The 16468-nt window shown below is 42.0% G+C and overlaps 1 protein-coding gene and 1 long non-coding RNA gene across 7 annotated transcripts in view; one reads left to right on the forward strand and one right to left on the reverse strand.

Annotated features, from left to right (window-relative positions):
• FBXO25 (F-box protein 25) overlaps positions 1 to 11902 on the reverse strand; it is a 70638-nt gene extending 58736 nt beyond the window's left edge. For 3 of the 6 annotated variants that reach the window (XM_017501145.2, XM_017501148.2, XM_037728727.1), the window contains exons 1-2: positions 11455 to 11512; positions 5438 to 5578 (exon numbers count right to left, since the gene is read on the reverse strand). In XM_017501145.2, the coding sequence (XP_017356634.1) occupies positions 5438 to 5571 (134 nt within the window). In that variant the 5' untranslated portion in view covers positions 5572 to 5578; positions 11455 to 11512. Of the gene's footprint in view, positions 1 to 5437; positions 5579 to 11059; positions 11198 to 11397 lie in introns of those variants that run through there. The other 3 variants (XM_017501146.2, XM_017501149.2, XM_017501147.2) reach the window with 2 other exon arrangements.
• LOC119467311 overlaps positions 11716 to 16468 on the forward strand; it is a 27272-nt gene continuing 22519 nt past the window's right edge. Inside the window, exon 1 of the long non-coding RNA XR_005195849.1 lies at positions 11716 to 11843. This is a non-coding gene — a long non-coding RNA (uncharacterized LOC119467311). The remainder of the gene's footprint in view (positions 11844 to 16468) is intronic.

A 16468-nucleotide genomic window follows, 5' to 3' on the forward strand; every position in this document is an offset into this window, starting at 1 on the left:
AAAAAAAAAAAGAAATCTATTTTTAACACAATAGCCACAATACTCCTATTAAAGCATAGGCCTGACCAAATCACTCCTCTGCTCAAAACCCGGACTCCCCACTTCACTCAGAAGAGCCCAAGTCCTTACTATGACAAAAGGTACTTCACAGCTGGGACCCAGTCAGGCTGCATTCTAGTCTCCTACTGGCCCTGCTTCTGGGCTCCCCTTACGCATGCTAGAACCCTGCTGTCCCCGAATATGCCAGATATACTCCTGCCTTGAGGCCTTTGCACTTTTTCTTTCCCTGCCAGGGGGGCCCTGCCCTCAGACATCCATTCATCGTGCTCTCATTGTCTAAGGTTTCCTTCCACAGATGCTTTCTTAGAGGCCACTCTCTGTAGATCTTCCTCTAACATCACCCATCCTTAGCATTTCTTATCTCCCCCACATGATCACACTCACTACATTATGGAACTCAACTTGTCTATTGACTGTCTGTTTTACCAGAATGCAAGCTCCATCAGACTTGGGTTTTCATGTTTCATTTATTGCTGTATTCTGACATCATAGCACATAGTAAATGCTTAATACATTGTGGACTAAATAGGTGTAACAGTATGTGTAATAACAAGACCAAAGACATCTGTAAGTCTGGCTCCTGGGTAGAATTCATCTGCCCAACAAAGGGGTAGAGGTAGAACCTCGGACCATTCCATTTCCAAGGAAATCCTTTCTGGAGGGGTGGGGAAAGCTGTGTCCTTCCCATCATGAGCAGAGTAAAGCCCCTACCACTCACGTAGGAAAAATCCCTACAACTTTACCCCTAGGGATAATCAACAGGCAAAGGACAATACACTTACTGTTCCCTCTGAGATAATTAATGAAAAAAGAGCCTCTGTTCAGAGCATCTCAGTTCTGGAAAAAAAATAAAGATTCAGAATAAAGTTAACAAAGATGAAAATTTTAATCCACTTAAGGTTCTGAGAAAATGTCTGATGGCTCGGGATTTCCCGGGGAAACAGAGATGTGGGTATTTTGAAAAGTAGGGAAAGGAGGTGCGTAGGGAGCCAGAAGTCAGAGTAGAGTGAAGGAGGTTTAAAATATTGGTAACACAAAGAGCATTAGAGCAGGACAACCAAACAAACACAGTGGGACTGTGGGCTGCATGGGGGTCCCACAGGCACACAGCAGATGACCAAGAAACATCAGTTTGTAGACTGAGTGAAAGAATAAATGAGTGAGCAAGTGAAAAGAGCAAACAAATGAGTGGGTGAATAAGGAGGAGCAAGCAATGGGAGAATGAATTCAGGAGAAAAAGAGTGAGTGAGTGGGTGACGTCCCCACTGTGTTCTCTGGTATCAATCTTCTTTCTTACATTTCTTAGCTGCTCATACGTTGGTTCATTTAGGGTTGGGAATCTGCCATTTGAGTATGTTTTTTAAAAAAAAAGACTGGGATGGACATTAGGGTATTGGCAAAAGTGTTAGTGAAACAATGGACCATGGAATATAAGCTGGACAAAAGAAGACATGAAAAAAAGAGGGTTGACAGGATAGAAAAAAATAAGTAAACAGTTGAGGTGGTAGTCAGGAAATCTGGAAGATGGAAAGATTATGCTTAAGGACTGAGATGCCCGAATTCATGGTTTTAGACCATGGGAGTGGGTGGCTGAGACAGAGAAGAGGAGGGAAGGAGAGCCTAGGAACAAAGAGGACAGTACCAAGGCCAGAGGCTCTAAGTCCCACAGGTGGACACTGAAACTACCAGGCAACAGCAGGGATTGGGGTGGAGAAAATGACTGTGATTCTCTGCAGATTCTAACATCTAACATCTAACATGGTGCACATGACCATGCAGGAGGTGACTGTGCAGAACAGAATCTGAGCTAGAAAAGGGGAACTTCACTCTTCATGTTCTATGCTTCAGGACTGCATAAATTTTTTGTTGTTGTTCATTCATAATGAGCATATGCTGCTTTATAATTAACAAAACCCACAAATCTGGAGGAGGGATAATATTAAAGTCAGACACAAGAGTTTACAATAGACAAAAATCATTATTTAAGAAGCACTAACAACAAATACTGCTCAAAATAGTTAGTGCGGAGTCTGACACTGAAACTAATTTTCCTTTTCTTCCCAGTCACTAAATGAAAGAATATAAGGAAGGCCATCTGGACTTTTGCTGAAAACTAACAATATTCTAAAGATCCTAAGGGGAAAATGTCAATGTGCTAACAAGGATATTTACTGAAATAAATGGATACAGGATGTCTCCTCACCTAGGTACGGTGACTTTTTATTTCAAGGGCCAGAAGGATCCCCTGAATTCTCTATCCCTCATGGTAACCAGAGACAATTTTCACATTCTTATAAGGGAACCGAAAATGCAGCTTTTATCTTGTTTCCTTGGGGGATGTACAATTTAAAAATGCTTTTTATAGAATTCCATTATCTTGGGATATCCTGGGAACTATTAGAGTTCAAGATAATTTTAGTAGAGCCTTAAATTTATTATGGCCCCCATTGCTAAGCCCACTGAGAACCAAATTACCAAAATAAATGTTAAGACATTCAAATTTGATAGAAAATACTATGTTTTATGAGGTATAAAAAGAATGCAATAAAAAAGATTTAGTAAATTCAATGCAAAGGAAAGTTCCCAGAAGCATCTCTGTCAAGACTGAGCTGAATGTGTTACATTTGACTACATACTCTGTTGTCAAATGCCAACTTCACAAAACACAAGGAGGAACTTCTTACCTATCCTCAACAGTGCCTACAGTTATACTGAAATAACCATAAGCAATTAAAGTGCCCATAATAACACCAAAATCTGATGGAAAAAGTTAGAAATTCTTAAAGATATGTAGTAGGCACCCTTCTTCAATATATTTCTTTTATGGAAATCATACAATTTCTGTCATCGGACATAAAACTGAGTGGCAGCAACACTATGCCGGAGAGAAGACCCAGCCAGATTATTTACTTAACACCATTTCCCCAGCTGAACCCTCAGAGTCCTTCTCAGGCCCACTCTTTTGGCTTGTCCACTCAATCTGTCACTCACTCTTTTACTGATCCTGACCCTCTGACCAGCTGTACAGATATCACCATAGGCAGCACTCAACATTTCTCACCCATCTACTGAAACCCTTAGCTAGCTGTCCTCTCTTCAATCTGGACCCCAGCCAACCTACCTTCTATTCTGAATCAACAGCCTAATAAAAGGCTTCCTAAGGTAGGGTTCAAGATGAATTCTCTGCCCATCAAACTATGCTTAAACTTCAGCAATATCATAAATGTTGCTTGAAAGAGCAGCTTAATCAAGGATTCAGAGTATGAACTGGCGGGCTGCCCCCAGAAAAAACTGCTTAATTTCTTATCTATGTTCTCTAAACTTTTAATACCAAAAAGAGTTGAAAAGTAAGCAGAAGGATACTAAAGGCCTTCTGTTTTCATGCACATTCACAAAAAAGAAAATTAACAAAGTTATGTAGAATCTTGATTATCTAAATTATTTTTACTATAGTTCCTTTTCTAAGTTTAGAAAGCCCACCTTAAATCAAAGAATTGTGAGTATTATGTTTCTCAAAGACATGTGGCAAAAAGAGAAGGCCATTTATATAGTGATTTAAAATGGTGGTTATATACTGTCTCATCTTTTTAAAATCAATTTTAGGTTCAAAGTTAATGGCTTTTCCTTCCAGAGAAAGGATATATTAAACATCTGCTGCTGTTTCAGGTCACCGATAGCCTCTACCACAGGTTTGAATTTGCATTTTGGCAGGAACGGACAAAAGTCAAAGGAAGATGAACAAAATAGCAGAGTAGGAAAGACAGGGTCCCAGTACTGCAAAGCAACTAGGTGGGGTAAAGGGTGGTGCTGACTAGTTCTGACTCACTGTGCTCCACAGGGGATAGCCAGAGTTGCCCATATAAAACCGTTTTGTGCAGGGATGCTTGTATTAGCAGCCACTGGTTCAAAGGGGTGGATGTGTAGGTAAGTTTGGGAGAAGGGGAAAGACAGACAGGGAGCTATGCACAGAAAAAAAATTTCGACTGTATTCTCTAATTCTATGTGTGCAGAGAAAAAACAATAATTCTCGGACATTTAAAATGTGTTTGAGATGATGGGAAAAAGAATACATGAGAAAGAAAAACCAAATTCACATAAATTCCTTACGGCAGATGCAGCAGTAACACCGTACTTCAAGCATTACAGCTTTTTAAAACTGTAATATATTTCCCTATCCTAAAATCCACATTTAATAGTGACGAATGGGAGTATATGTGAGACACCTAACATTTCTAGATATGGCCAACCATCTTTAAATGTAAAATATTTGCTATAAAAATTATAATAATGAACTGGAAAATTCATAATGTATAACATTATGCAATACCAAAGCATAATTATAAGCCTTAAATACGTTTTACAGCTATCAACATTAAATAAATGTGGCAAAGAACTGCCACAATATAAGTTTAACAATTATTGAGTTATCCTCACTATAACTAAAAATAGAAAATTAATTTCTGCTTCAAAGACTGCAAAAATGTCTCTGGTCTAAAGTTACTAAACTTCTGTCAGAAAAACATATGGCCCATCAAACACACAGTTGGTAATTACACAAATGTAAAATAATATACAATAAATGACTAGACCCATGACATTCCAGAGGAGGCTACCTCAAGACCTTTCTAGCCCTCCAAATTCTCAAACACCACTGTGGTAGACACTGCAGTCATCATACGATAGCCACCTTTCCTGCTTCTGTGCTCATGCAGTCTCTGGTTTTTATCTAGACACATTTTGGCTAACCCTCAGCCTCCCTTGCACTAGTGCTCTAGTCAACAAGGTGTGGGCAATGTGACGCATTTTAACTTTTGGGCTTTGCCACTGAAGCACAGGTTGTGTCTCACCAACCCCACCTACCCTTCAGCCTGGAGCGCAAATGTGGCAGCTAATACACCCTTTTGGGCCACGCAGATGAGGCTATACTCTCAGGATGGCAGAGCAACAAGACAGACTGTTCTTGGCCCCTTGACAATGTTACGAGGAAACTCATCATGCCAACTCAGGCTTTCACGGGAAAAGACCTGATTTGTCTTGTATAAGCCACTATGACTACATCTCTGCCATATGCCACCAAACCTGTGTATTTTAATTTTTTCAGGCTCCTCAGCTATAATGTGGGGTTAATAATAATACCTCTCTCTCAGATTACTGTGAGGATTGAATGTTTTAAATTAAAAAAAAGAAAAAAGCATCTATGTATGGAAAATAGGCAATCTCCTAGCCTCATTTTTCAGCTGAATAAATAGTTTCTTCACACCAGCCTTCTGGGTGGGCAAGTCTCAAAAATTATGGAGCTTTGCAGGTACTTGAAAAATAGATAAGGCCATATATGCTAAACTGGCAAATGACATGGTTCTGCTCAGCTGTAACTTACATGCTGTGACTGATGTTACAATGGTTATTCTCTCTTTCAAGTTTCTGACTACAGGATTCACATCTCTTCCAGCCATCTTCTGTTTTAATCCAACTCCATCCAGGAGATCTCCAGTCCTGACCCAAAAATGGCATAGTTCTCCTATTAAAAAGTTAATTTATGTTAAAAAGCATATATAATTCATAAAAGTTTCTTTTCACTTAGAACATTTATTCTTTAATTTTAAATATTAAAGTTCTTAACACGTAAAAGTCTGCTCATTACTTCAATGTTGGCTGGACGTTAGTGATAAATAGCAACAATAACATAGTACTTTGGTTGTACTACAGTGATAAAGTGGAGTAAGTACAGGTGGTATTACTGGCCCAGTACTGCATATGTCATGAAAGGTTTGCCAGAGGTGACATCCAAGCTCATACCTGAAAAACAAGCAGGAGTCAGGGAGTGTGGAATAGGGAATATTATCCCAAATAAGTATTCTGTCTTTGCCAGAAGTTAGTAGAAACCAAAAATGAAATGTATTCATGTTCCGCAACTCTAAGTAGTTCAATTTGGTAGAAGCTTAGAACAGATGAGAAGGAGTGGGCCAGAATTAAGGATGGAGAAGTCATTTAAGGCCAGATCAGGTCAGAGGAGCTAGACGTTATTCTGAGGGAAATGAGGGGTCAAACAAGGGATGTAAGCTGGTAAGTGACTCAATTAGATTTGTGGTTTACAAAGAACTGTGTATCACACTGGGAGAACGGATGGGATGAGGGTCACCTGGAAGAAAGGAGTTAGGACTGGAGGCTTCTGAATGTTGGCCTTTAAAGGGCGAGAGTGTAAAGGGGCAAAAGAAACAGAAAAGCAGAGACTGCAGAAACATTTAGGAGAAAGAGTCAAACAGCATGGGAAGACTGGCTGGAAACGTGAGGAGGAAATCAAGGAAGTTATCTAGATTTGGTTTTGTAGTCCCTAGTTCTGGGATAATGCACATAGAAGGAACAGCAGGGTTTATCAGGAGAGGAGAGATAAGGAATGCTAATTTCAGCTTTGGACATGCCTGTTCAGTTTGAAATACTAGACTCCAGGTACAAAAATTATGACTTAAAAAATGATGCAACTACATGATTAACTTCACAAAGTTCACAATTTGATGAGAGACCTGGAATGCTAGTTCTTCCCATTAACCTGATTTCTGTTCCTCTTGATCAGTGGTTTTCAACTACTGCTGCGCATTAACATCACAGGAAGCTTTTTAAAAATGCAAGTGCTTAGTCCCATCTTAGTTCAGTTAAATATGAATGTCTGGGAGTGAAAAGTAAGTTTAAGTAGTTTTTAAAGGTCCATAGGTGATTCTCATGCACAGTGAGACTATGCATGAGGCTAAGAACTGTCTCAGATGTTCACATTGCTGACTCAAAAATGTCACATCCCAGAAAGGCCCCGTCCAAACAGCGCCCTTCTGCCGCTCAACCCCACCCCACCAGTCTGCGCCATTATCTAGTGCCTTCATAGCTGTAAGGGCTGTCTGAAATGATCAGTGTGTTTATCATGTTTTCCTCCAAGAGAATGCTATGCCTTGTTCAGCTCTGTATTCTATTACCTTGAACAATGCCAGGAATATAACAGGAGCTCAATAAATATTTACTGAATGAATAAATATATATATAGATCCATGGTTCAGAACAGTGTTAGGCTGGAGAGAAATAAAGAAAATTCATGAGCATTTAGATACTAATCAAAACCACACAAATAATGTAACAGAATATGTCAAGAGGGAAATCAAGAGAGCCAAGAAAAAAACCCTAAGAAACATCACCATTTAAGGGACCAGCAGATGAAAATGAGCCAAGAAGGAAAAGTGAAAAGGAAGGGCCAAAGAGGGAGAGGGAGAAGTAGGAAGTCAGGAGAAACATGTATTTCAAGAAAGAAATAATCAACAAAGACGAAAATGCTATAAAAAAGCCAAGCATGGCAAGAGTTGAAAATATACATTGAATTTAGCTACAGAAAGGTAGCTGAATTACTCAAGCAAGAGTGGTTTCTGTAACGTGTTACTCTAATTTCATGCCCAAAACAGACTGAAAAGAGTATTTCATAATGTAGAATATTTTTATTATAGAAAATAATGTAAAATATTTACATCATGGGGAATAAGTGAGAGATGAACATCTTCAAATACCGCCTCCCAACTATATTTAGTATAATTAACAAAAATAAAGCTATTAAATGGGCACTTACACAATCGTAGAAGAGACAAAAAAAAAAGTAAGGAAATTACACTGACTTCAACAATGTTCTTGGATCAACCACAGATGCTTAATTCCTGATGGTGTAGGAAATGCATAATGAAGTAATCTTTACATAAAGAGAATCTGAAAACCTTGCTAAATTGACTTAGAGTCAGAACATATCTTTTTCAGTCACATAATGATTAAATTCTTGCTTTAGAAAATACTTTAAATATTCCTTAAATTTCAGCACGATTTTGATAAACCTTGTCTCACAGGCCTGCTTCACAACTACTGAACATCCTGAAATGCAAAACTCACTGCCCATGTTCAGTAAATCTAGAGTTATCTAAGACTGTCTCTAATAGCATACAGCTGATTCTATGATCTTCAAGAACATTCCCACCAAAGGTGGCAGAGGCCATGAAGTAGCAGATGACCGTTTGAAGCAGCACCTTGAGTCTCATAAAACACATACAACTGAAAAATACCTGCTAGGAACATCTCTGATAACTGTCAAATTATCTCTCAATATCAACCTGAAACTGTGAATTCAGAAATTTATGTTTTAAAAAAGATCAAGTGGATAATCCTGAAAAATATTGCTAACAAACCAAATACAGGATTACTTCAATGATAAACATTTGAGCACCAACTAAATGTTATTATGCTAGGTGTTCCTGCCCTCAAGAGTGTGTGATTTAGCTAAGGAACTAAAAAGGAACAGCAGCAACACACACACACACACACAAATTCTATACATATGTAACATAATAAAGTATGTTACGTGTAGATATGTGTATGTGCATGTATACATACATATATACATAGGTACAGTTTTGTAACTTGTAAAGAGAGAATAACCAAAATAAATTTGAGCAGAAAACAAATCAGCTGGGAAAGCTCTGAAGAGAAACTAGGACTTGATCTTGGCCCTAACACATGGTTAGGTCTTAACACATGGTTAGATCTTAAATGAATGGAGAGGCATGGGCAAAAAATATCAATCACAGGAATGGTGGGTGAATAAGTATAAAGGTCAAAAAGTATGTGGCAATTTGAGAAAAATAAGCAGAAAAGGTTGGATGAAATGGAGTAAGTTCACGGGAGGACTGGTCCATAAGCTGGAAAAGTGACTAGAAGCCAGATTATAGAAGAATATCAAAGGCGTTTAGACTTTATTCTGTAAGTAATCAAAAGTTTTTCAGCAATAGATGAGTGCAAGCAGTGTTGTTTTGGAATAATAACTTTCTAGGGCTTGCAGGATAGATCAAATGAAAAACATGGAGACAGAAAAAAACAACTAGGCAACAAACATTTTGCCAACAGAACCTTAACTAGACGACTGTCCAATGTACACTCTGGTTTCCTCGGCTAACAAAATATTTTAAAACTTGATGAGACACAAACATTGTACTTATCTATTTAGACACTAAGCCCACTCATCATTTAATACACTTACCTTCTAGTTTCACAAACAATCCCCTTAACATTTACATAAAAAGCCTGCCTGGTGTTTCCATTAATATAACCAATTGTTTTACATCTACCTAAACTCTACAGATAAGTCATTTTAGTAACTCAGTGAGAAATGAATAGTTTGGTCTGAATTTCTTAGCTGCTAAGTTTAATTCTGTAAGAGCTGAAAGGAATGAGATGCAGCTAATGAACCTTGCAAATAAAAAATAGTCCACGCCCAAGGGTTTTATTTTCAACACAGAGGAAAAGATTTGTTTCTCTGAAGATGTGTGTACTTCAGAGATTTGTAATGGTATGCTTTTTGAATCACAATGAAGTTTTATCTTAAAGCATAATCTATACAGTTCATGAACTAAAGCACAAACTCTGGATTAATATTTATTGAAAAATAATAATAACAAAAGAAAGACAAGTTTTCATTTAAAAGGTCTGCGGTCTGGATCTCAAGTTTTCAAAAATACTCCCAATCTGAGGCATCTGAGTTTGTAGATCAGTAAACAATATTACTAAAGTTGTATAGAATGATGAAGAACCACTGCATTTAATGGGAATTTATTTGTTCAGCTAAAAAAAAAAAATGTGAATTGCTAGAGCTGTATACACTTATTGCAATTAAAATTATCTTTGTTCTGGGACTTTCCAAATACAAAAAAACTAGAAATTACTACCGAAAATTGGTAAATTTTTAAGAGCAAGCACTCAGAGGGTATAGCTTGTATAATTTGCAAATTTTAAGCAGACTTTATGCCAACTTATTTCAGAGAGCCTACAATGATGAACTATTTTAAATTTCCCCTTAATTTCCATTTGAAGTGGTAGGACATGTAGGTGGGGTACTTCAGTAGAAAAGGATTTCATGAAGTTCACCTGCTGGTGGAAACTTTCTGCATGAGAGAATCAGAACAAAAAAAGGTCTTTCCTTCAACAAGGATATTCTTTCTTAACAATGATAATGGCAAACATTTATTAGAGCTTACTATAGTCTAGGCATTACTCTAAACAATCTACATATATTGTCTCACTTAATCCTCACAGTGTCCTCAAAGGTAGAAAACATTATTATTGTTTATAAGTTTAATTATCTATTTCACAGATGAAGACACTGAGGCAAAGAGTTTAGTGGAGCTGGGATTCAAAATGATGGAGTCTCACTCCAGGATTCATGCTCCTGACCACTACATATTTAAAATAACAGTTCCTGAAAACTCTATTAAAACAGGTACCATTTAATTATAATCTTTTTTTTTTTTTTAACATTTTTACCGTCTATTACATATCGCTAATATGATCTCAAGTAATGATGGACCTAAATATAAAGGCACTAAGACAAGGAAAACAAGACAGGAAAGAAAATTCCAATCCATTTTTAAATGGATTTGTTTTGCTCTTAAGTGTGGACAAATTTGATCCAGGAAGGACATCAAAAAACGGCAAACTGAGGGCCAAGAGTCAGAAATAAGATTTACTCAAAGAAGGACTGAGAAAATCACACATTCCTCATGGAAAAGAAAAACATGTAAAGATGAGGAGAAAACAGAATATGAAAGAGTAAACGTTTTTTCTGATTAGGGCCTGACCGTAAGGATTTGGAGGCGGCAAGAGACAGCTTTATAAGGGAAGAAATGGTTCTCCAAGGATAGAGATAGGCCCAAGGATAGAGATGGAATCTGAGAAAAAAGGTCAAACTGAGCTTACTGTGAGGGAAGGATGCAAAATTCCTACGTGTCTGCTGCAAGAAAAATAAGCATGGGAAGGAGAAGTCAGAGTCAGAGCCACAGACCAGGAGAAGAGAAAGAGAGTAAGAAGGTAGCCAGCAGATGGGGCAGAGAGGCCCGGAGAAACGCGGGGTCACACCCGGGCAGGCTTCCACCGGCGAAGACGCAAGGGCCGGGCCAGAGAGCAAACGCGGGCAGGAGGAGTCCCCGAATACCTCGTCCAGTAAGGCGGACACACGCTCGGGCCTGCCAGAGGGCCCAGGAAGGTGGCGGCGGGAAGAGGTCGCAGATGGTGGGCAGAGGCGGCGGCTGAGGAGACGCGGTGCACCTATGGGCGGCCCCTGTGCCCACCTGACTCGCCCGCGGCTCCCAGACCCTCTACACCCGCCTGCAGCCCCCCCGACCCCACCTGACTCGCCAGCGGACCCCCGTCCCCACCTGACGCGCCGAAGGCTCGCAGTCCCCAGCAGACGCTCCCGCGGCCCCCAGTCTTCCCCTGACGTTCCCGCCGACCCCGTCCCCACCTGACGCGCCCGCGGCAGCCTGTACCTACCTAGCGTGCCTGCGGCCCCCGTCTTCACCTGACGCGCCCGTGGCCCCCAGTGCCCACCTGGCGCGCCGGTGCCCTGGGCCCGCACCTGACGGCGACCTGGGCCCGCACCTGACGGCGACGCGGCGATTATTGCCGGAAGTGGGCCGCCACCTCCCCGCGCGCGGCAGGGAAGCCCCGCCCCTGGCCCCGCTGATTGGCCAGCGTGGATTCGCGTGGCAGTGTTGCGGCAGGGTCCTGACGCTCGCAGCGAGCGCCTGCGTAGTAGGCACCGCCTCTCTATCCGCGCGAATCTCCAGTGCCGGGCACGGGCACGGGGAGGGACTCCGGTGGGCAGGAATAGGCAGAGTCGGTGCCCGCGACCTCTGCCATCGCCCGGAGATGCAGATGAGGCCCCGAGATTTAGGCCTGCGAGACGGGTGACGACGTCGGTCCAGCTCTTCACTGGAGTAAGCCGGCCAGGGCGTTGAGGCGTTCGCGTGTCCTGAAGACGCGCATCCCCGAGAGTGGGCGTGCCCGTGAGAGCGTGGGCGTGCCCGAGAGCATGCGCGTGCCCGCGCCGCGCGGGTCCCCACGGGAGCCTGGTAGCCCTATCGTGCGTTTCCACTCTGCGATCGTTTTTCCACCCGGCTGGGCGCCAAGCCCAGGGTGTCTGCACTCCCGGGCATCACGGGCGCTCGCACTCAGCATTTAGGCACAAGCATCTTCTCTTTATAAACAGTTTCGAGTCTTGTCAGATCTTTCTAGAAGGTTGAAATTCCCTGGAGGAGCAGCGCGAATAGTTTTTCCAATTAGGAAGAAAGAATGTGGGGCAGCAGGAGGGAGGGAGGCAGGCGTGGCCAAGTAGGCTGGGTGGGTCCGGGAGCCGCAGCCCCCTGCCTCAGTTTCCTCCTAGAAGCTGGAGGTGACGGTGCAGTTTACAGGATTTCTGTAAGAACAAATGAGTTAGCGTGTACAAAACTTTTAAAATAGCGTATGGCGCCTAGCAAGCAAATATGAGTATTAGTCTTTTCCTTGTTAAAATGTGTGCATCTACATTTGGAGCATATGGCAAGAAGTGTATAGTATGGATTCATATTTTGGAAAAGTAATTTTAGAAGTTGTTTCTGATGCGCCTATTATAATAGGGTTTCTTGACCACATGCTTTTAAATAATGTGAAGGTAAGGAGGTAGGCAACATTGCTTGCGCATCCTCAATTTAAACACCTGTCTGTCCCTCCCTCCCTCCTTTTCTTCCTTTCCCTCTGTATTCCCTTCATTCCTTTCAGGGTTGCAGATTATTCCATATTATAAATGTATCAGTTTATTCGAATGTCTCTATGATGTCTGTGATGGGCTTTAGATGGTTTGCAATAGTTTGCCATTGTAAATAATGCCCAGTCGCTCTGTGGTTTCGTTTAACTTGTGGAGGTATATTTGCAAATGAATACCTGTGATTGTTGTGTAAACCAAAAAAGTGTCTGAGGTAGATCTCCATGGATTTAGAGACTTATTTTTCCAAAACTATGGATGTGCCAGGGGAAGAAAACACCGGTTACAGTAGGGTTTATGGCTTTTGCGTTTTTCCAAAGAGGATTTTCAGGACTTCGGTATTTAAAGGGAAAAGCGCCGGCAGGAGGGGAAGAGGGAAGAGTAGGCTGTGAGGCTTGTGGTCACGTTCTTGTGAGGCTCTGATTAGAGTAAAGCAAATCTACGTTTCACATGTGAAAAAAGAGGCGTAGGGGAGAGTTATGCATCTCTCTCATCCTCAGTAGATCTACGTTTCACATAAAGTAAGCTTTGGGGAACAAAAGGAAGGCAGTGTGTGTGTGTTTTGCCAATATTAACTTTTCCCATTGGCACAGTAAGTTTGGAGGCCTGAGATTTTATTTTTCTTTCACAGATGGGTCAGGGTTAACTGCATATGGAGTATATAAATTGCCAAGCCAAGAGCCCACCACCACAATAGGGGACATAGTAATATTAAATTTAGCTCAGCTGGCCAGCATCCGTATAATTCCTAGTGAAAGAATTCCTGACTGGTTGGAGAGTCCACAGAATAAGAGCAGGAATTCACAGAGTAACCACGGAGAGATTCACAGAGTAACGGTAGGACCCAAAGAGTAATAGCAGGAATCCACAGAGTAACTGCAGGAGTCCATGAAGCAGCTCTGTCCAACTGAGGTCAGCATATTCATGGTCTTGGGTCTTATCTTTGTGTGTGCTTTGTATCAGGACTGAGCTTAGCTCTGTGCTTGTGAAGAGTAACCCACTCAATGCCCTCTGGAATTTCACCACTGGAGGAGGGAGGAAAAAAACCCCAGAGGGGCAGGGAGAAACGCTTTTCTAAACACGTGCAGCTGGAGATTGTGGAGCAGTTGCCCAGGTGGAAGGCGTAGCAGCAGGAAGTAGAGACTACTAGGGAGGTGCCTCCTTAGCCACAGAGATCTTTTGGCAATCAGTTTATTGAAAAATAATGTTTTAAAATTTTCTTTAAAGTAGTTGAACCTGACAGTATCTAAGGAGTTGAGGAAATTTAACCCCATTGTCGTGGCCGCTGTCGAGAGCCAGAGCTCATCCTGGCAGGAAGCTGGGACAATGCTGGTCACAGTGTTCCAGGTACCCCTGTCTCACAGAGGATTAGGGTGGTGAGCACAGGGGCCCCACGCTTCGCTTCTCGGATACACATAGCACAGTCGTCTCCTCTGACCTTCCCAAATGCTACACAGACAGGTGTAGTCCCTGACTCTCAGGAAAATGTAGACTGGGTTACCTTCTGGCACAGGGGAATCTCTTCCTTCTTCCTGTTCCTGCCACTCTGAAGCATGTGGCATATGTTTAATGTGGTCTTTACACAATATGGAAAGACCGCTTCTGCTTTCTATGCAGTGATAATACTGCAATAAGGAAAAATGAACCAAGCCACCAAAACAAAATCCTACCATCTGATGTGGAACTGGAAGGGCAATGGAGCAGTATCTTAGAGCTAATGCAAGAGCCAGGCACTGTGACAGTGCCGTGGGTACAAGGAGGAGGTGTCTCAGAGCTAACACTCTGTGCTGACAGCAGCTAGGCACTGCGACGGTGCCATGGGTACAAGGAGGAGGTACCTGGTTTTCAGGAGACTGCCATCTGAACAGACCCAAGGTGGCAAATACACAGTAAGAAAATGGAGACATGACTGCTGTGATTACCTACAGAATGTTTAGGGGGACTGGGAGCAAAAACAATCCCCTTACAGAAACCAACCCTGGAAGGTGCTGGAAGGTGTACTGGCTGTGAAAGTCAGAGGTCAGCAGGCAGTGATGGTGAGACCAAAGGCAGTAGTCAGTTCAGGCAAGCCGGTGTGCTTATTTATTTCAAATCCCTCAGTCTTGGGTCTCCTCTTATCTTTTAAATAAGGCGTTAGAATAGAATTTTGAGGCTGTTCACCCAGGCACCACACTCCTCATGTGTGGTGTCAGAATGGGAAGGCCAACATGGAGACCACGTGGCCATTGACGTTTGAAAGTCTGTGGTTGCCAAAAAGAACCAATCAACAACAGGATTCATCCCGACCGCAGCCAGCAGGCAGCCCAGACCTTGCATGCCACAGCTCCGCTGGGCTCTGGACCGCTCTCAGCTGAGCCTGGTAAATGCCAGCTGGTTGGCTGCAGCCCCTGAGTGGAGATTGGCTGTCCTAGCAATAGAGCAGGGTGGGGACACAGCAGACTTGGGATCGTCACCTGGATTCCTGGATGTGCAGCTTCAAGCAAGTACGTAGCCTCCTGAACCCCAGCTCTCACCTGAAAGCTGGGTTAGGCACACACAGGAAAGCAGAGGTGGATCCAGGGCTGGACTTGTGGTTTTTCTACCCAAACTCTGCTGCTCCCTGCCCCTCCACCATCCCTGCAAAGCTCTTCAATGACCAGGCCTGGATCAAGAGTTCTGTCTTCCTCCTGACTTCCTGGGAACTTCAGAAACCCAGCATGTTTTCATAGGTTCAGGGGTACATGAGCAGTTTTGTTATACAGCTAAACTCATGTCTTAGGGGTTTGTTGTACAGATTATTTAATCACCCAGGTACTGGCCTAGTACCCAATAGATATTCTTTCTGATCCTCTCCCTCCTCCCACCCTCCAGCCTCAACTAGGCCCCAGTGTGTGTTGTTCTCCTGTGTGTGTCCATGTTTTCTCATAATTTAGGATATTAGGATAATGGCCTAGTTCCATCTGTGTTCCTGCAGAAGACAGGATCTCGTTCTTTTTTATGGCTGCATAGTATTCCGTGGTGTACATGTACCACATTTTCTTTATCCAGTCTATCACTGATGGGCATTAGGTTAATCCCTTGTCTTTGCTATTGTGAATAGGACTGCAGTGAACATACACGTGCGTGGGTCTTTATGGTAGAACAATTTATATGCCTCCTGGTATGTACCCAGTAATGGGATTGCTGGGTCGAATGCTAATTCTGCTTTTAGCTCTTTGAGGAATCAACATACTGCTTTCCACATGGTTGAACTAATTTACACTCCTATCGACAGTGTATAAGTGTTCCCTTTTCTCTGCAACATCACCAGCATCTGTTATTTTTTGACTTTTTAGTAATAGCTGTTCTGACTGGAAGGAGATGGTATCTCATCATGGTTTCAATTTGCATTTCTCTAAAGATCAGTGATAATGTGCTTTTAAAAATGTACTTGTTAGCCACGTGTACATCTTCTTTTGAAAAGTGTATGTTCATGTCCTTTGCCCACTTTTTAATGGAGTTGTTTAGTTTTTTTCTTAAGTTTCTTATCAATGCTGGATGTTAGACCTTTGCCAGGTATGTAGTTTGCAGATACTTGCTCCCATTCCATAGGTTACCTGTTTTCCCTGCTGATAGTTTATTTTGCTGTGCAGAAGCACTTAAGTTTAATTGGATCCCATTTGACAATTTTTGCTTTTGTTGTTGTTGTTTTTCGTGTATTCGTCATGAAATCTGTGCCCGTTTCTGTGTCCAGAATGGCGTTGCCTAGGTTGTCTTTCAGGAAACCCAACATCTTATGATTTGTTTCAGTCATTTAAATCTTAGTCCAGCCCTGCTCTCTACTATCAGGAAAAAAAAAAAAAA

Source organism: Cebus imitator, unplaced genomic scaffold, assembly GCF_001604975.1.
Source record: "Cebus imitator isolate Cc_AM_T3 unplaced genomic scaffold, Cebus_imitator-1.0 Scaffold279, whole genome shotgun sequence".
In the NCBI taxonomy this organism is placed as follows: domain Eukaryota; kingdom Metazoa; phylum Chordata; class Mammalia; order Primates; family Cebidae; genus Cebus; species Cebus imitator.